Here is a 21302-nt window from a genome sequence, read left to right on the forward strand (position 1 = left end):
CAATACATGCAGCGTCAGCATCGCTATCCTTCTTTTCTTGAACTGCCTATCTTGTGTCTCCAAATCTGTAATGCTACTGGCTTCTGCCTTTGTCTCTGCCATGGTATATCTACAATGAGCTATAGATAGATGCCTATGAATTGCGACAATGACATCTTACAATGATGTTGTAAGGTTAGATGCCTATGTATTGCGACAATGACATCGTACACTGATGTTGTAAGGTTAGCATGCTTGAGAAGTAGCCTACTATCTTCTTCATATTTCACCTTTGCTGCCTGTGTTTGCTTTTCAGCAGTGAGCTCCATCAACATTTGCCCCGTGGTAGTCAGGTCAACAGTAGGCACTGAACTCTGCACATCCAGAGTGGCACACACACTCTCCCCCGATGACACGCTTTTGTTTTCCACCGCCGCCCCGTTTGGCGTCTCGCCCTGACCGGCAGACGGTGGAGGCTGACCCTCTGGCTGGCCACCGGCGCCGGCCGCCTGGGTCACCTCCTCTGCCGCTGAGGTACTCAGTCCCAGCTTCCTGCGCAGCCGCTTGGCCTCCCTCTCCAGCTGGCCCAGCCGCTGGTTGAGGATGGAGCGGTCCAGCTCTTCCTGGGCCAGCGAGCCGGCCTTCTGCCTGCCCGTGCGGCTCAGCGGAGGCACCACCACCGTCTGGGCGCAGGCTGGCGGGTGCGAGCCCGGGGTCATGGGCGCGTGGGGCCACACACTGCCGGATGTGGAGGAGAGCGGCCGGCCCTGGGGGTCCCTGACCGGTTCCGCCTGCACGGGAGGGGCCTGCGCTGGGGTCGGCTCGTCGCCGGAAAGGCGTACATCTGGCTGGGTTGGCTTGCCGTCTGAGGCCTGTGAGGTTTGAGGTGTGGCCTCTGTTCCTCTCTTCTCCTGGCCGCTGCCGTCTGGAACGGCGTGTTCAGGCTGCTCGCCTGAGCATAGCTTTTTAGCCTTGTCTTTTTGAAGCTCCGAAGCTTTCCTCTTGTTGCTGAAGCATAACAATAGAATAAAAGTCAGAATAAAATGAAAAAAAAAAAAAACATCTCAATTTCATGTATGGCAAGACCTGTATTCAAACTAAATGTAACAAGGAATGCATGGGATCAATAGGGTATGTATTATAATACTCAAATATTTCACTTTCACTGATTATGAGCTAGCATGCACTATTGCATGCAATCATTTGAATGTCTAGACCTTTGGAAATGAATGAAAGTGAATCAGTATGTTACAGCTTGCTATCTAACCACAAAATGGAAAGAGTGGAAATTATTGAGAAATCATTACCAACAACCAATGCCATCATACAGGTTATATTGTACATGCTTATTGAAGAGTGAGGCCATTGTTTAATTCCCAAACAGATGTGGGTTCCCCAGACCTGTACGTTCGTCTCTCTTTGGTTTGTCTCATCTCCATTCTTTTCTCCATTTTTTCCTCCATTTCAACCTCCTCCTCCTCTTCCTCCTCCTCCTCCTCCTCCTCTTGCTCTGCTGAGTCCATCTGGGATGTGACCAAGGGGTCAGACAGGCCTCGCGTCAGGGAGTGCCGGCTCCTCTTCTTCTCCTGTGAAGCCACGCACACACACCTGGTCATATGCACACTCAAAGACACACCATCAGGGACTCAGACACTATGTGCACACTTAAAGACACACCATCAGGGACTCAGACACTATGTGCACACTTAAAGACACACCATCAGGGACTCAGACACTACGTATGTGCACACTGCACAGTGACTGCTCACACTACTTCCTTTTGTGATGGTTTCACACATACACACTTGAACTTGACCTGAAACCATGCACTCTGACATACTACTGCGTACACTGTGGGGACAGAGTGTCAGCGGCCACAAACGGTCTCGCTAACACATTCTTTAAAACACAAATGTACGTATGTATGCCCAGATCCATTTAGTCTTTCTATGGTCTCCTATAGGAAATCAATAGGGATGGTATATCTATGTTTATTGTAGTGTAGAAATGGGTAAGAAATGCATTGTTGATCGTGAGAGAAGAGCTGAGAAAAACTAAAGAAAATGTGTTGTGACTCTTATACACACACACACACACACACACACACACACACACACACACACACACACACACACACACACAAACACACACACACACACACAAACAAACAAACACACAATAAACAATAAAGAATTTTACCTCCTGTGACTTCACTCTCCTCCTCACGTGAACCTGGTCCCTAAAGATAAAGCATGAAGAAATTTAGAGCAAGTCATCACCATGTTCTTACAAAAGTGAGAGGAACTCTCACTAGTCTGTCGCCGCCAGAGAACAACTCTTGAAGGTTAAGATTACAACCGTCTAATTAACGACCAGCTGCGGTGCAGAGATTGTCAGATAGAAAAACCCCCTATAGCTACAAAGGACAGAAAAAAAGAAGTCTAAAAGTAATCATGTTGTAGGTTTACATGCTGAAATACCTTGAAGGTACAGTCAGTGATTCTAATCCAATACACTTTTTGTAGAGAGACATGCTGACGTACTGAACCCCACAACATAATCACATCGTCAAAGAATAAGAGATGGCCAAGAAACAGACAAAGACAGGAAGGTCAAAAGAACAAAACCTGAAGAAAAAAAGAGCCATCATCAGGCAAGGGCGAAGAGCCGCATTAACATCGGTGAGGCTTTCACATGGTGGAGAGACCTCAGAGAGTTGATAGGCATAAAGACGGGTGCAGAGGTTGCTCTGTTTCTGCTTGACAGGTGGGCAACATTCATTTTGCTATGTTTGATTGAACCAATAGTCAGTTTTGTTTTGTGCCATTTGCTAAATGTTAGTGATGGCTAATCCCAACTGGTTAGCTTGCAAGCAGGTACCTGTGTCCCATTTACAAACATGAATTTACAAACTGTGTCTCATTTACAAACATGTATTTACAAACTGTGTCCCATTTACAAACATGTATTTACAAACTGTGTCACGTTTACAAACATGTCCACAACCCTCCTACTCATAAGGCCAGTAAGGACCTAGATCTCATACTATTGCACAATTGCACTGCAGAAAATTACTTCATTAGATTTTCTGTGCGTCTCCTAGAACATCCTATTATTCCTCCTCCTTAATCAGTTCCTGCTCATTAACCCTCCACCTCCACCTCTGCCATCAGTTACTCCTCCTTAATCCTCCCACTCTGCTAATGGCCTTGAAACTTTCTTAACTGAAAACGGTGCTGCCATTAGTGCGCAACTCTCTGATCCTCCTACACGGGTTTGACCTTGTCTGGACATAGACGCATTGTTGCGTTCATTCTCCACTTGTAATGAGGAAAAAGTCTATGCTTCTTCAATGGAGTCGTCCAACGACATGTCCTCTGGGATTCAACCTGCTATCACGCATGTAGTCAATGCTTCACTTAGTTCAGGAAACTTTCCCACATCATTCAACATTAACATTAATTATCAACATCCAGCTTGGTTCGTCTTCACTGACCCGAAATTTGGGTGTTATAATTAATGAGCAACTTCAACTTCGTCTGTAGGTCGGTTCACACAGGCCCTGTCTCATACAATATGCCACACAACTTCTTGTCTAAGCCCTGGTTATTTCTAAACTAGACTCTTGCAATGCAACTGCAATTTTAACAGGCCTGCTTGCACGTGTTGTGAGACTGCACATTATTCAGAATGCAGCTCCGTGTTTGGTCTGTGATCAGCCAACGAGGACACATGTAACTCCTCTGCTGGTCACCCTTCACTGCTAGAATTCAATTTAAATCCCTCACTCTCGCCTATAGGACAGCCACTGGCACCAGTCTATTTTAAATGCCATGATTCAGCTCTATTCCCCTTCTTGACCACTTTGTCCCTCTGATGAGTGTCTGTTGTCCCACCATAGACTACATTACCCACAATTCGACAGTGACAGTGTACAACGGTAGTTACATTGCTTGCTGTGACATTGTCTTTTCTATATCAAGGTATTTGTCCATACGAAGTTTGCGAAGGGTTTTATGGCCACAAAGTTTTGCAAAAACAATCTTTTGTTAGGTTTTACTCCATTGTGTTTTACACGCTGTGTTTGAGTGCTTGCATGTCGTTCGTTTAAAAGTGTTTTATGTTAATGTTTGTTTTGCTTTTGGTTTTGTTTTCTCTTTTGGTCAACTAGTCATTAGTCTTGTTGCCTTGGCAATACACATCCATGGATTGGGGGCATTATATCTGAAGGGAGGGGGCTATATTGGTTTGGCTGTTGAATTCAAATATCAACAATATTTTTCCAGAATCGCCTGACTCCTCCTTCAAATAACCAACAGTTAGAGAATTCTACACACAAACACACACACACACACACACACACACACACACACACACACACACACACACACACACACACACACACACACCAAGGATGCAGTTAAAAGTAACGGATGTGGTCATAAACCACAGGTGCAAAAATACCAATCAACGAACACCTACACACACCAGACCGTGTACTTTCTTTTTCACATATGTGCCCAATCTCTCTCTTTCTCGCACGCACACACACACACACACACACACACACACACACACACACACACACACACACACACACACACACACACACACACACACACACACACACACACACACCAAGGACTCAAGTACTCTCAGTGAACACACAGGCACATAGCCACATAGCCACACACGCACGCACTCGCTCACACACACACATACACACACACATACTCGTTCAGACATGAGAGAGATTCTGCGACTTAACTGTTTTTTCACCGTCTTCTCATAGCTGGGGGTCGGCTCCTCTTCTGTGTCCTCTCCTTCCTCTGGTATATCACAACTCCTTTTGGCAACAACCAAACCACCAAGACACAAACACATTAGCATCTACACACGCAATAGCATCTACACATTCTGCTTTCTTTCAGGTACTGTATGGTAGGAGGTTTTAGTGGATGATGAAGCAAGATACCAACATGTCATATTGAACTTGGTTACAACACTCAAATCGTTGAGTGCTTCAGTAGAACCCACGCACCGTTATACTCTTGTGCAAAATGAGTTTGATCATATCTCACAACCATGAGGGTTTGAGCTACAAACTAAATCCTTAGAATGAGCCTGAGATTCAGCTCATTTCACACAGGAGCACAGCAATGTGTGAAGTCAGTCGCACAAGTATCGTGTTAAATATATAACCAGGGTGTGAAGTCAGTTCAACACACACAGTGCATTCAGAAAGTATTCAGACCTCTTCACTTTTTAAGTTGCAGCCTCATGTTTAAATCATTTGAATTCTGATTTCCTCCAGACATGATGCTTACAACTGGGGCCAAATCATTCAATCTTGGTTTCATCAGACCAGAGAATCTTGTTTCTCACAGTCTGAGAGTCTTTTAAGTACTTTCTTGCAAACTCCAAGCAGGCTATCCTGTGTCTTTCTCTAAGGAGCGGCTTCCGTCTGGCCTGTCTGCCATCAAGCCCAGATCAGTGGAGTGCTGCAGTGATGGTTGTCTTTCTGGAACTTTCTCCCATCTCCACGCAGAATCTCTGGAGCTCAGCCAGAGTGACCATCGAGTTCTTGGTCACCTCTTTCACCAAGGTCCTTCTTCCCCCGATTGCTCTGTTTGGCTGGGTGGCCAGCTGTAGGAAGGAGGAGTCCTTGTTGTTCTAAACTTTTTCCATTTAAGGATTTGGAGGTCAATGTGCTCTTGGGAACCTTCAATGCAGCAGAATGTGTGTAGCCTCCCTCAGATTTGTACCTCCACACAATCCTGTCAAATCCGCTCCAAACCTCATGGCTTGGCTTTTGTTCTGATATGCATGGACAGCTGTGAGACCTTATATGTGTCTGGCTTTCCAAAGCATGTCCAATCAATTATATTTACGACAGGTGGACTCCAATCAAGGTGTAGAAACATCTCGTAGATGATCAAGTGAAATGGAAGGCACCATGTGTCATAGCAAATTGTTTTTCCTTTTTAATAAATTTGCAAAACTTTCTAAAACTCTGGGGTATTAAGTGTAGATTGTTGAGGGAAAAAAATGAATCTAAACGATTAAGGCTGCAACATAACAAAATATACGAAAACAAAGGGGTCTGAATACCTTCTAAATTCACTCTACAGTAGCAAAGATATCACCAGTGTCACATCACATCACATACATCACCAGTGTGATTCTTCTGAGTCCTTCATTGTGAAGGGTTGCTGATCTCAGCCAAGTCAGCCTTGCTTTTGGGGCAGTGCACTTCAATATGAAGCTTTTGTAACAATACTCTGTCCTGAAAGTGCTGTATTAGGAATAACTGAATTCAACATCTTGTTAATGTACATCTATACAGCAGTCTTTCAGGGAGAACAGTGACCTACAGTGAATGCTTGACCCTTTACATGCAACTTGTTATTGAGACCGTCAGAGGTTCCAGGGACCATCAGGGGACCACACTCTTTGGCTAACCCAGAGATGGGCCTTGTTCATGGGGCTTTTAGTGGAGGGTAAGGTGGGTCTTACCTGTTGCGCGGGTTTGGATGTTGACTGCAGGTCCATCCTTCAGGCGTTGCTCCAGCAAGCAGATGGGATGGCACTCCCCGCCACTTCAAACACTCCTCACACTGCACCCACTTCAATTCTCTGAACACACACACACACACACACACACACACACACACACACACACACACACACACACACAGTAAACTAACTATTGAGAAGCAAAGACAAGGAGAGGAATGAAGGGGTGCGCTGATGTTTAAAGGAATATATTAAAGGTGATTTCCAAGTTTTGTGCATATATTCAACATATGGTTAATTAAGTTAGAGTAGACTATGGACGCAAAAACATCTTGGTGGCATGGACACATGGACTCATGGACACAAAGACACACACACACAGACAGACACACACACACACAGACACACACACACACAAACACACAGTAGACTAAATACTGAGAAGCAAAGACAATGAGAGAAGGAAAGGGTACCCTGATGTTTAAAGGAATATATGAATCCTGATTTCCAAGTTTTAGGCATATATTCAGCATTCTGCTAATATAGATTGAGAAGACTGTGGACGCAAAAATACCTCACTGTCTAGACAACACGTCGCCATTTTCTTATGTTCGTTCTGAAAATGGGGAAGCTGACCTGCTGAGACGAGGAAGTGTTTTGCCTTGCCTACATAACGTTATGAAACCTCTTGGAAGACAGCAGATGTTTACATCATTCAGCCAGGTCACATCTCATACACCTCATATTTTATACTAAGACAAATACATCTATTTATTTCTGTGCAACTTTTTCTGGGCAGCACATATTCAGAGTGGAAAGGGAGAGAGATGAACAGAGATGATGAGAGAGTTATCATATAAATACATTAACCAAAAGAGAATGAAAAGATACTTTCAGACTGAGATAAGAACACATGTGGGTTGAATTTCCCTTTCCAGACCCACCTACACCAGATTTAATCTACTTACTAATTTAAACATCCCTATACAGTTTAGTTTTAGCTGTGTGTCGTTGAGGATATGTTTTGCTGAGGATGTCTGCTGTGGTATATTTGGGTTGCTTTCTGGTAATTTTTGCTTGCATGTTGCAATCATTCTAAGAAGCACTTGAACACACACACGACACACAGACACAGACACACACACACACGACACACAGACACACACCATTCAGGTGTTTCCTTGGGTATATCAACTAAGAGGAACTAGGTGGTTAAACCGTGTCAAAGCTCAAACAGTTATCTACTTCTCACTCACTCTTTTTCGGCTTCCTCCTTGTCCTCGTCCTCGTCCTCGTCCTTCTCCTCATTGCTGTGCTTGTAGAGAGCATTAAACTCTCTCTCTTTGGCTTTCTTCTCCTTCTTCTCTCTCCAGTAGTCATTGAGCTTCAGGCCAAGGGCTGCCAGTGTCAGTCTGTGTGGACATCCATCACAACACAAGCTCCATCACAACACATTCATACTGTACAATGCCAGATGATCCACACGCAAAATACCTCCAACAAACCGGCTTTAAACATTTTTTTCACTCTCGTAAAAAGGTCTTTGAAATTAACAGAAAAGAGAATTACAATATGAGGATAACATTTACTCTGTCATGACGCTTGTTTCACCTTTTGTGAGTGCATATACAAGTACCTGCATATATGTCTTGAAACTGGTAGCATTTCTCTAGTTCTAAGCAGTGCTCAAATGTTGCCTGAACAATTTGATATTCCACCATTACAATGAGTTCACTGCCTTCCTATTCAATTCCGAAATTCACACTTCTGTGTTCTTCTCCAGTCACCTATAGTAGTCATTCTGGTGTATAGACTTTCCCTTAACACTGATGTTTTTCCACCTAGTGGATTCAAGCATTAAAAATAATTCTTCTTTCATATGAGAGCTTTGTAGTCTCTCCACTCTCCAGCCTCTATGACTGTCTCAATCACTCTGACTGAGACGCACCTTGATGATTCTGTCGCCTCAATAAATGACTCATAAACTCAAGTGCGGATCGGCCATCTTGCGCAGTATGCGTCTGTCTACTAGCTGTCTTTATGATGATGTAGTTCACTACTCCATCTGCGATAGGCACTCAAGTGCACCACAAGGAATCAGACAGAGAGCTGCCGAGCTCAGTCAGATGACGACATATCAGCCTGAGTACTGCTGTCAACTAAAACATGAACCTGTCTTGATTCTTTCTTTGGACCAACCTTGTACTTCTTGTTGTGTACTGCTACAGAAAATGCCACGGTAGTGGTTTTTTTTTTTTTTTTTACCAGGAAACCACCATTATCATTTACCACCGTGTGAATGGTAAAGGGGAATTCCAGTAGTTTTCTGTGGTCTACCATACCGACAAACTGTACCGTGTGTGGTTAAGTTCGAGAACTCAAAGTGATGACCCACCTGTACTCTTTGGTGTACTCAAAGTCTTGCTTGTTGTGAGCAGGCTTCAAAAAGTTGCACTCAATCACCCCAATGACTCCAACTCCCGATCTTTGCCCTGAGGACTAAGAGATGGAGGGTCACTATGCATTGTGTATGTGTGATGGGTGATGAGAAAGAAGGCAGCAAATATCACTTAATCAGGACCTTGCATGAGTATGTTGGATCCACCCATTCTATTAAGGGTGGAACATCTTATACAACGTATAAATATAAATAACATATAAATATCAACGGTTTACAGATATAAAACAAGAACAAACATAGGAAAGCTATAAAGGCAGCACTGCATGCGTCACTGTTAAGGCCAATGTGATGCTTACTTTTATTTGGCAGCCCACTTTCTCATAGGACTTGATGAGCCTGTTCCTGTGGTACATCATGATGCCAAAGTGATCCCTGTTCTTGCTGTTAAAGCCAAAGGTGATCCTGACACGTTCGTTCTGTTTGTGCTGGATCAGGAGAACAACACACGTGGCACGCAACACAGACAGCTAACCATGCATGAAAAACGAACAATGAGCTCTTGTGAGGTCCCTGGTGACTGACACACCTACTTCTCACCAGGTGAAGATAATCCACCATTTCTTTCTACCATCAAGTTTCATTAAAAATCTCAGGCTTGGAAACTAAGCCTATGAGAGACTTTCAGAGTGGATACAATAAAGTGTGGCTTGTAGACATCATTCTCAATCATGGACAGGTTCCTTGCCACCAGTTTGGTATGGACCTTTCTCTGTCTGAGAATGATCTGAATCCTTGGCTTCAGGTAAAGAATGCTCAGATATGCCTGAATGAGAACGAGATGGAAAGAGAGAGAGAGGGGAGGGAATTAGACAGCTGAAAACTGAAATGCACAGTATACTGAAAAAACATCAGTCAACTATAAACAGTTACCCAATCACAAAAATGTACCACAAAGTCTAATGCAGCAAGTCTTTGGTTGTTCCAAGCTGATCTCAAAGCGTCCTCCTAAAACCTCCTGGAAGTGTATACATCAGTAAACCAAGTGAGAGGACTGCATTTGGATCATTTTAACCACTGTACATTATTATTACCACACTACACTATTCTATACAGTGACTATTAGATCCTGGCAAACCCAAAAATTAAAGATCTGTTTTGCCTGACATTGTGGGCTTTAACTACAACTTCTTATAATGAAAGATAAGTTACAGAGCTGCTGTTTGCCAAAAATAACGATATAGCCTTGGCTAGAGATGACGTCCAGAATGCAGCTGATATAACACATTAATCATTAAAAGTTGGTCAAACAGAAACAGCCTGACTTTACTACGCAGCCTGACTGACTGAAGATGAATGCAGTACTCAGAATCATGGTGAAATTTACAAAAAAAATGCTGCATGCATAAAAGAGCAATTCTGCTATTGTTATAATATATAAACACAGTGTGCAAAATGTTTCACACAAATACACACAGTATAACACACACACACACACACACACACACAAACACATACACACACACACACACACACACACACACACACACACACACACACACACACACACTTCTCTCTCTCATTCTACTTCTAACTAGTCATCTGACTTCTCATCCACATCATCCTCTATCTCCATGGCGACCCACCCTCAGAGAGTAGTCCATCTCTGGGATGATCTGGTCCGTTCGGCGGGGTCCTGTGTAGCTCTTCTTCCCTTTCCTCTCCAACTCCTCGCTCTGGATTTCTGGCAGTCTGATGTCGTGCCCATTGGTGTCAAAGTCAAACTCTGGCTTCCCGTCTTGGTTCCTGTTTACGACAGCCAGCAACCAGGACATATTGAGACATGCTAGAAATACCTTACAAACATGCAATGCCATGACTGGCTAGTGTGACCTAGTACTTTCGTTTTAGATGCAGCAATTCATTTAAAAATATATAAAACATACATAAGAGCTGATAGTAATAATTTCCTTCATCTATATATATATATATCAATGAGTAAGGTAAATACCGATTCCATTCTAGAGACTGGTTGGTAAGACGTATATCACAGTCAGCATAGGCTGAGCATTGTGTTTTATTCACTGAAGTTCATATTGTTGTGTGTTCCCAATTTGAGAGTGTCAGGGACATTCTCCCAACAGTATGGAAATGTGAATAAGACCAATTACACTGAACAGCATAATGACATACAAAAGCAGCACTGGACTCTATGCAGCAAAGGAAACAATTGTAGGTCATCAAACCATGGATATTGTTTCTAACTAAGGCAGGCAGATGACACATATATACACACAATATGCATTTTATGGCATTAATGTCAGTTAGCAAAACGTCAAAAAAAAATATATCAGAGGCAGGGGTGGAGTTTATCTTTCCTGCCGATGGGTGCAATGACAAGAATCAGTGGAGCAGTGAGTGTTCTTTTCACACACACACACACCGACTTTCTGTCCCTGATTGTCCATAGGCCACACAGGACCACATGTTTGTACACTGATGCAGGCTATATCTAGACCACAGCTGGCCTACTTAAGTTGTGGTTTAGGCCGCTAGACTGTTTGGTAGGAAATTAAATCATCGATTACACATATTACATATATAGAAATAGGCTCAACATTCTGCATTTGATTTCATATTAAATGTGACCAGTGATACAGGCTTATAACTCTGAGACAACATTAGCCCCTCAAATTTACCTTGAGACATTTCATTCCACCAACGTGTTGCAAACCGTATCCAAATCAATGTTTGCAGCTAACTTTCCTCGCCCATGGTGGAATGCAACTAAGTTTAATAGTTTAAAGCAACTGAAGGAACACTCTGCCAGCGCACTACTCACAGGAATTGTGAGATACATTCTATAAAGGGTTGGATATATATATATATTTATATTTATATACTTTATAAAGGGTAGCCAGATTAATGTCATTGGCTTGGGTATAAGACTAAACCCTGGCCTGTGAAGAGGTCACCCAGGTCCAGATGAGCACATGCACATTTTGCGAAGGGAGAATGTTGTGTAACTTGAGCTTTCATTGTTTGTTTACAGGTCCAAGAGCATGTCATGCCGTCTCTTTCTCCCCTTGCAGGCACCCATGAGTGTGTTGTGTGTTTTAGAAGGGACTATCGATTAAAAGCTTCGATCAGTAAATCAGAGACTGTGGTTAACATTTTTGTTGAACACATCTTTTTCAAAGTGATCATACAAGCTAACACTGCTTACACCAGTATTTTTGCTAGCTGTGGGGCTTGGCACCCATTGAAGCTCCGCTACTGATCAGAGGTCAGGTTCATCTTTACAGAACACCACAGCCGGTGGGATATAAACAACGCCGCTGTGCAACATGGGTGAATCTGAAAACCCTGCAAGTCTTCTATCATCTATTATGGTCATTCGTCGCATGGCCAATGCATACTCTTGTGCACACGGAATCCATGGATGACAAGAGGAATGGGCAGTCTCATACCAAACCCAAAACGTAATTCTACTACTACTACCTACTACTACGTTATGCCTCCAATTTAAGATCTACAAATGCAATGTCTTTGCTATTTATTTGGTAATGAAAGACTTCTGTGACCTCTTGTGAACATGTAAGCTACTGTATACACTGTTTGTAAGCAACCTACTTACTATGCTATGCTGACTGTTTGTGATAGTTTTTAATAAACTACAGTAAAAGCAAGCCCAGTGGAGTTCTTTTGTACTGTATCTGTCATACATGCTATCCTTGTAGATTACTTCATTTCTTTTCACACCATCAGCTTGTTGCATTTTCTCTGTACAGTCTTAACTTAGCCACCTATCCCCAAATGGAGAACAAACGCCCTGACCTCAAAGCACCATAAACCTACAATGCGGTAACCTAAGAGCTGGAAGTGTGCATGTATGTGAATCTCCAAAACATGATTAGAAGCACAGTATGTAGTTTCTAGTGGCATGTAGTGGTGAGGTTGCTGAATTGCAACCAGCTGAATACCCTTCCCTTTACAATTGTAAACCGTAACAATGTGAAAAGCCCTTTCTTGAGCCAGTGTTTTAGTTTTTCTGTTCTGTGCTACTGTAGAAACACAGCAATTTTCCTGGAAGAAGACCCACTCCGTACGAAGGGCTCATTCTAAGCTAACAAAAAATGATCCATAGTTACAGGTAATTATCCACTAATGAAAACATAATTATGAATACTATATTGCATTTCTACTTATAGATGCCACTAAAAACTACACACTGCACCTTTAAGACAATTAAAGGCTTTACATCTAAATCAGAAAATGATGATGTTGACCTTCGGATGTTCCAGATGAGTATTTTCGTGCCCTTCTTCCCAGGGATGGTGTCGAGCTGCTCCTGAATCTCCTCTTTGGTGTTGAGGAGGGAGTGTGTGAGGATGGCTTTGAGACTGGCCTCCGAGTCCTCTGTCACTACTAATGTCTGTGAAGGTGTGGTTAAGGTGACAAAAACCAGAGTGGACAGACACAGACACATATCTATACAGACTGTCTCACTCTCTTCCTCTCTGCATGCACTCTCACACACACACACGCACACACACACACACACACACACGCACACGCACACGCACACGCACACACACACACACACACACACACACACACACACAAAAGAGCAACTTCTCCTAAGAAGTTCTTTCTGTGTTTCTTCACTTCTGTCCGCACATTACCAAATGCAAATACGCCCCCACGCACACACACGCATTTAAAGTGCACATCCACACTCGAAACCCTTCCAAACACTGCCAAGCAAAACACCTTCCACACATGCACTCATAACACACACATGCTAGAAGATCAGTGACAACCACAGCACTGGGTGTCTCCAGGATATTAGTCTGCTGATTAAACGGGGCGATTGGCACGATGACAGCCTGGGCCTTGATGGCCTGCAGGAAGCTCTGAGAGAGCATGCCCACGCTCTGGCAGCCACCGTTCTTGGTGAAGATAAGGGCATCCCGACCCAGTCGCATGGAGCCAGACTTGAAGCCATTGCCATAGACGCCAATGGGCTGGTGGCTCCCCTTCACCGTGCCTTTGTCAGTGAAGCCAAAACTGCGTTAAAATGGGAATGAGGGAATTATTGAGGCGAATGAATGAGGAATTATTCACCATGTCATCCTGCTGTGGTGACTGTACATAGTAAGTACATGTACTTGAAATGTATTTATATCTATAATATTATATAGAGAATGTATTTGAAAAACATGAGGCAAAAAAAGAAACCTAACCTTAGATATTACTTATAGTATAGCAAATCCTAGATTGCTACTTCGTGGTCTGGATTACTTGTCAATCAAAAGAATGCTAACACGTCTAGTATGAAGACGTGTGCTAAAGATGTTGCTGAAGCTCAAATCCTGATTTGATGCCAGTCCTGACCTTCCAAAAACTGTGAAGTCTGGTCTCAATCATGAGGCTGCTGTTGTGACCTACCTAAGCATTTTGTGCAGCTTGTTGGGGGTCATCCCACTGCCATTATCTGTGAACGCCAAACACTGCTGGTCCTTCACTTGGACAACATCTATCCAAATCTTCTTGGCAGTGACACCTGGGTCTGAGGCATTGTCTGTGTGTGTGTGTTTGAGAGAGAGAGAGAGGGGGGGGGGGGGAATACATTATCACATGTATTCCAGTTTTAGATCACTAAGGGGTTACGTATTAGGCATACAGTTTCTTCAGAAAACCAACTGAGACGCTTTTTAACCCAAACCTGTTGGCAGTTAAACTGGTGGCAAGGGTCTCTAAAAAGACATATCCATCAGACAACTGTTAAAATTTATTTGGGTTTCATAAACCACAGTCTCTGGACGTCCATAGAATTTGGCTCCAATAATGCTGGAGACACGAACCTGCAGTTATATCGCTACGCAACGACACAAAGCAGTCACTTTCGGTCTGCAATAAATAATGCTAGCTGCTGCGAAAAGGAGGTTTTTGCGGAGACCAGTGGCAATGCGAGATGTATTTGCATCTTTGCTTGCGGAGCTGACACGCATTCGCCTACCCACACACACCACGTAAGATAGCTGTCAACTCGTCTGTTGTGTAGATTATTTGCAGTTTAGGAAATTGCATGTTTATAAATATTGTACATTTAACGGTGATGTATTTATTGTGAGAGAGTTTAGATCCATCAGCGCCAGCGGTCATAAATAGTGTTTACCTACTTCCTGGTTTTAGATCGGATAGGTTTCGAATATGAACCGCACTGGAGTTCAGGTGGGTATGCCTATCCAAGCAGGCTAGGTAGTTTAGTGACAAACCTGGATAAGTTAAATCAGAGTACGTGGTAAACCACCTAATTGAAGAGCCACATGGCTTTGTTTTGCTAGGAGAATTCAGCCACTTAGCCTACTCTAAATTCACTCAACCATGCACTTGGAATACCCTTCAGGTGAACCGTACCCCAGACCCCCGCTTTCTGGAAGACTCGGGTATGGTTCCTCGGTGTGTATTCGAGTTCGGAAAACAGCTTTTACATTCGCTGAACTGAAGTCCACACCGACAGCTTTGATGTGAAATTAGCTCACCCTTCAAATACACTCTACAGTTGTTAAACACGGAAGGGGATGGACACGATCACTGAACGCTCCACCCTGCATATCTACACCAATACCGACACACAGAGTGGAGTCTTGTCTCTGATTGGTTCGGAAAATGAGGAACAAGGTAGATTTGTGTTTATACAGAACATTTTTATACATTGATATTGGGGTGATGTGAGGTACATTGGGTAACTTTTTGGTGAATCGTATTAGATCGTCTTAATCACCATTGAAATGCGCATGGAAATAATTTAAAGCCCACAAGTTCAAGAGTGCTCAGAAAATAAATCTGAAATGTGTGGCTAACATGATAAGATACAAATGAGCCAGAAACTATATTTAACTATATATGACTATTACTATATATAACTTTATTATATATTCATTAGGTAAAGCCACCAATACTGTATTACAAGTTTTATTTTAGTGATGAATTTGTTCCTTTACAGTATGTCAACCTTATTTTAAAGCTAGGCCTGCTGCTTAGCATGCCATGGCTCTTTCTAGGCATTTTCATTCATCAGTGTCTGTATGAGGATATTGCATGCCTCCCTTAGCGTTCTCTAACCAATCAAATAGTTGATACACGTCAAGAACTGTTGTGACAACGGTTTCATTAAAAGAAGAGTAATTGGCTGTTGAATCTTAAAGCGCTATGCCACTCCAACTTTATATGGCCTATTTCACCTAATGGCCTAATTTACCCGACTTTACCCTAATTTAGCACCCTCTGACACGCAATATTGACAGTGAACCTTTTGTTTTAATAACTTTTAGCTTATACCTTTTAGCATACAGTAATATAACGTGGGAACATTACATTTGCTCACGTTCAAGTGTAAACTTCTCTAGAATATCATAATGCATTTTTATATTTACTGGGACATCCTTATGGTTAGGGAAATGTTTTTAAGAATGAGTACAATATTACATACGCCACTAAAATATATAAACCTACATCAAGTACGGAATAGACAATGAACCATGACGTCTAGTAAACGTTAATCTCGTTTAGTACTAATATTTACCAAAACCTTTTTAGGCCTGTACATAAGACATGACTCTTAAAGTAAGCAGCGCAAAAAACTAAAAAAAATAGCAGCGCAAATCAAACGATTCAAACATGGGCGGGCTACAGTTGAAATGGCAAAAGTTCTCAGAGCAGGACTGGAAGCAACAGGTGGCCCTGAAGTTGATACACAAACCAGGGCAACTCCATCTGCTTCAGTCAACTCCATACGGAAGTAACAGAAATGACTAAACGAAACGTCTTTCGTTTTTGAGACAGGCCTACTGTCAAAAATCACTATCAATCATTGGCAAAAAGTCATCAAAAAACAACTCATGCTCACCCACTTATCTCCTTACCTACTAATTCTGCCACTGCGCCGAAGGGCCATGTGTGACTCGTTGAGTTACTATTCAGGTACGAAGGGCTCATCTGAAAGCATAGAATAGCAGTCATGTAATGTCTTGATGGTGCATTGCAGTTTTAACATTTAGTTATCGTATTCCTTTGCCACAATATAACGTATAAAGAATACTTACAGAACTGAGGCGAATCCCATGTTCGCTCAACCTCGCCATTTTGTGTTATGCACACTGCGCAATCCAAACACACGCCACCCTCAGTTTGTGATCTGTGCTAGTTAAACAATGCACACATCTAGGACCTGAGCGAGACTATGAACTGCTTCCTCTTCTTAGCCCCAGCAAGCCGCAGTTGTACAAGTAGCCAGTTTGAAAGCGGTTCTTTTGTCGGGAACATATAAAATATGCAGTGCGAGCACAAGTTGTGGTAGGATCAAAAATCACTATGTTTACAAACTTCACTTCCGTGAGAAGATGTCCCAATTGAATTTGTTAGCCGTATCTTTGTGTGTATGTATGTGGGTGTGTGTGTGTTCGTGTGCTCTCGCACTGACGGGTCTGTAGTTGTTGCTATAAACTGTCTCGACATCAAAGCCTCTAATCAATGCCATGTCATATCTAATGAGCTGGTTGATCATAGCATTACGCACTTGAGTATTTATACCATAAAAACATAACGAGAATATGAAAATCTTTCTGTATTTTTGTAAGAGTACTTTGACTCGACTCATATTTCAAAGAACAAATCCAGTCTGATATGTAAATTACTTTGATACACCTGTCCTGATGTAATAGGGGCCATTGTGCTCTCTTGACTTTTAGAGAGGCTGTGCTAATCTTTACAGAATGTTTTTTGTGTCAAAATCAGTACATAAAGCATAGCAACCACTTTGTAGAACATTTAAGTGGAGGGTTAAATGTTTGAAGACTGACATAAGACATCGACTGTTTTTCTGCTCCAAATCAATCACTCTACTTAAAAATGTTCCTGTCACACCCTGTTTTTGCAATATCCAAAGAGAGCCCAAACTATTGGCTGTGTTATCCGAAAATAACTTTATACCTCTATGAGTGTAGGACATAGTTTACCTACATTAATGACATATATGCATGATTAGTAGGTAAATATCTGGTAATCATTTGTTATTTCCTGTCAATAACTTATTTACATATACATACAAGTACATATGTACTTACAATGACTGGAGTATGGTAATTATTTAGTAGTTAGGTAAATATGTGGTAATTATTAATAGTTCCTCTTACACTACATTCATTGTTACATAGAATTCAATTACTTCAGGTATTATACAATGCCAATAGCATGGTAAGTATTTAGTAATTCATTGATAAGTATGTAGTAATTAATGGTAATTTCATGTCGTCTAACCATAATTTTTCATTCTGTGAACATGTATTGGCTGGGTAGTCATACAGTGGCTTGTTAGGTATATACAGTGCAGTCCAGTAGCTATTTAGTAGTTAATAGGTAAGTTTATAAGTATTGGCTATTCCACATGCACAGCATTGATCACTTAGTAAGTGTGAGCAAATTGTTTACTTTATCGCGTTAGCGATTCCCTTTGAAAGTGCCAATGAGGAAGCATTCGAAAGGAGGAAGTTAAAGTATGCAGTACGTCAGAACAAGTTTTGGCAAGCACATACAAAACCAGTGAAGATAGGTATTAGAGGCTTTGTAGCTAAATCAACCACAACACCTCCGTTGGATTTTGGTTTTCAAGGACGGTCACTGAAAGGATCATTAAAGGAGTTGTTTGAGACCCCTCCTGAAGAAAAGCAATTTAGACTCTTCAGTTCTAAACAATTTTAGACCCATCTCTAACCTTCCCTTTCTAAGCAAAATCCTGGAAAAAATTGTCTTTAAACAGTTAAATAATTTCCTAGATGCTAACTGTGCATTTGACACCTTCCAATCTGGTTTTCGCTCCAATCATAGCACAGAAACGGCATTAGTCAAGGTTGTAAATGATCTCAGGATTAATGCTGACTCCAAAAAACTATCTGTCTTGGCCCTTCTGGATCTGAGCGCAGCCTGATCACAATATCCTTATTGATAGACTTGAAAATTGGGTTGGCCTCACTGGTCCGGTCCTAAACTGGTTTAGGACCTATCTAACTGGCCGGGAATACTTTGTCGCCCTCGGAGACCACAGCTCAAAAAACATTTGTATGACCTGTGGGGTCCCTCAAGGATCCATTTTAGGGCCCTTACTTTTCAGTCTATACATGCTACCCCTTGGTAGTGTAATTAGGAGGCACAACATCGACTATCATAGCTATGCAGATGACACCCAGCTCTATATTTCTGTAACACCCAACAACTACAGCTCTATTGATTGTTTGGTAAATTGCATTTCTGATATAAATGTATGGATGTCACAAAACTTTCTCCAGCTAAACCAAGATAAAACAGAGGTATTAGTCATTGGTGAAAAAAACGAGAGAGAGAAACTAACTGCACACTTAAAAACACTAGCACTTAACACCAAGCACCAAGCCAGAAACCTAGGCGTCATACTTGACTCAGATCTCAATTTTGAAACCCATATCAAAAATATAATTAAAACATCTTTTTATCACTTAAGAAACATTGCTAAGGTGCAACCGTTTCTCGCTCAGGCTGACACCGAAAGACTGATGCATGCGTTTATCACGAGCAGGCTAGACTACTGTAACTCGCTTTTGTCTGGTCTACCAAAAAAAGCCATTAGTCAACTACAAACAATACAGAATGCAGCAGCGCGAGTCCTCACTAAAACAAGACGGAGAGCGCACATCACACCAGTATTAAAATCACTGCACTGGCTACCTGTTAGTTTTAGAATAGATTTCAAGGTTCTCCTACTAGTCTATAAATCACTCCATAGTCATGCACCTGAATATATAACAGACATGCTCTCAAGGTACACACCCAGTAGATCCCTGAGGTCCTCCGGCACTGAACTTCTAACAGTTCCAAAAGCCAGGACAAAGAGACATGGGGAAGCAGCTTTTAGTTTCTATGCCCCCAACCTTTGGAACACTCTGCCAGAATACCTAAGAATGGCCGAAACGGTTGAAACCTTTAAACATGCACTTAAGACATACCTCTTTGATCTCGCTTATCACTCACTGTAAAATGTATTTAACATTTATGGAACATTTATTTATTTACTTATTTCTGTCTCTTTTCAAGTATTTGTCCCCCCCCCCCCCCCCCAGCAGCTGTCTCTTAGTTTGACGATAACTGTGCTGAGCAGTCCTTTATGGTGCCAGTGCGGTTAGTACGTAATTTCCTGTTAATTTATCTCTGGCAAAATCTGTGTCTTTTTATAAGTGTTTTGTAACTTGTAAAATGTATTTATTTAACATTAATGTAACATTTATTTATTTATTTACTTATCTGTGTCTCTTTACAAGTGTTTGTAACCCCCCCCCCCCCCAGCAGCTTAGTTTGACGATGACCGTGCTGAGTAGTCCTTTACGGTGCCAGTGCGGTTAGTACGTTTATTTTATTTTATTCATTTATCTCTTGAAAATCTGTGTGTTTTATACAAGTGTAACCCCCCCCCCTTTTCTTTCCTACTGTGAGGCGCATTGTGTTACTTCCTTGTATGAAATGCGCCGTACAAATAAAGTTTGATTTGATTTTATTTTATTTGAAAAAGCTAGCCAGTGGTTGTGGCTATCGCGCTCGCAGACGACTTGAGGCTGTAAATTAATCTGATTAACACTGAGATATGTTAAATCTTGTCGAGATGTATCTCTAGGTGTATCTGTTGTTGTCTTTGGTGGTGGCATGTGCTCCGACCCATCATGAGTATGGGGGGGGGGGGTTTGGGACACCACCCTTGAGCCTTCTGGAGGTGTTGTGGCCCTAATTCAACCAAACACTGATGCTTGAAAACCCCAGTGAAATGCTCACAAAGGCATCTTTGTTGTTGTATCCTGATGCTCAGGTTCTATGGTTGGGTTGTCATGTTGCTGTGTCTAGCGGTTGTGGGCTACAAGCAGAGCATGTTGTACTGTGAAGGAGGGCCTCTACAGGTCCCGGGTACATGCAGCACGTGTTGCGGCTGTCACCAGCCTGAGCGTTGTTGTATCCTGTTGCTAAGGATCTGTGGTTGGGAAGTTGCTATATTGGTTAGGTTGTTGAGTATGAGTATTTTTACATGACAGTGAGGCCACTGGCCACTGTGGGAAGTCCCCCAACCAACGGCAAAAATAATTTTAAATGTTTTCCTGCGTGTAACTAAAATTAGTGTCCTTCTTCACCCCTATTTACACGAAATGGGAACAGCCAAATTGTTCTGTATAGTAATGTATATTAATTAAATAATTTACTCTCATGACCTGAAATAGGAAAGGCAACAGTTAAAACTAGCAAGGTTCACATTTTCTGGGAAAAGTAGGTTGTTAGAAGTTGGTGACTTACAGAGCACTTACAGGTAGGTGTCTGCACAATGTCCTCTCTT

At 42.1% G+C, this 21302-nt stretch overlaps 1 protein-coding gene across 3 annotated transcripts in view; it reads right to left on the reverse strand.

Moving 5' to 3' along the window:
• zgc:152774 (uncharacterized protein LOC553526 homolog) overlaps nucleotides 1-17333 on the reverse strand; it is a 33610-nt gene extending 16277 nt beyond the window's left edge. For 2 of the 3 annotated variants that reach the window (XM_031587563.2, XM_031587562.2), the window contains exons 1-15: nucleotides 17005-17333; nucleotides 16825-16897; nucleotides 14345-14477; nucleotides 13743-13963; nucleotides 13183-13330; nucleotides 10540-10699; nucleotides 9591-9719; nucleotides 9253-9372; nucleotides 8891-8994; nucleotides 7752-7907; nucleotides 6496-6615; nucleotides 4748-4825; nucleotides 2179-2218; nucleotides 1381-1565; nucleotides 270-987 (exon numbers count right to left, since the gene is read on the reverse strand). In XM_031587563.2, coding sequence (XP_031443423.1) covers nucleotides 270-987; nucleotides 1381-1565; nucleotides 2179-2218; nucleotides 4748-4825; nucleotides 6496-6615; nucleotides 7752-7907; nucleotides 8891-8994; nucleotides 9253-9372; nucleotides 9591-9719; nucleotides 10540-10699; nucleotides 13183-13330; nucleotides 13743-13963; nucleotides 14345-14477; nucleotides 16825-16897; nucleotides 17005-17043 — 2424 coding nt within the window. In that variant the 5' untranslated portion in view covers nucleotides 17044-17333. Of the gene's footprint in view, nucleotides 1-269; nucleotides 988-1380; nucleotides 1566-2178; nucleotides 2219-4747; nucleotides 4826-6495; nucleotides 6616-7751; nucleotides 7908-8890; nucleotides 8995-9252; nucleotides 9373-9590; nucleotides 9720-10539; nucleotides 10700-13182; nucleotides 13331-13742; nucleotides 13964-14344; nucleotides 14478-16808; nucleotides 16898-17004 lie in introns of those variants that run through there. The other variant, XM_031587564.2, reaches the window with a different exon arrangement.
• Nucleotides 17334-21302: the final 3969 nt, after the last annotated feature.

Source organism: Clupea harengus, chromosome 20, assembly GCF_900700415.2.
Source record: "Clupea harengus chromosome 20, Ch_v2.0.2, whole genome shotgun sequence".
NCBI lineage: Eukaryota > Metazoa > Chordata > Actinopteri > Clupeiformes > Clupeidae > Clupea > Clupea harengus.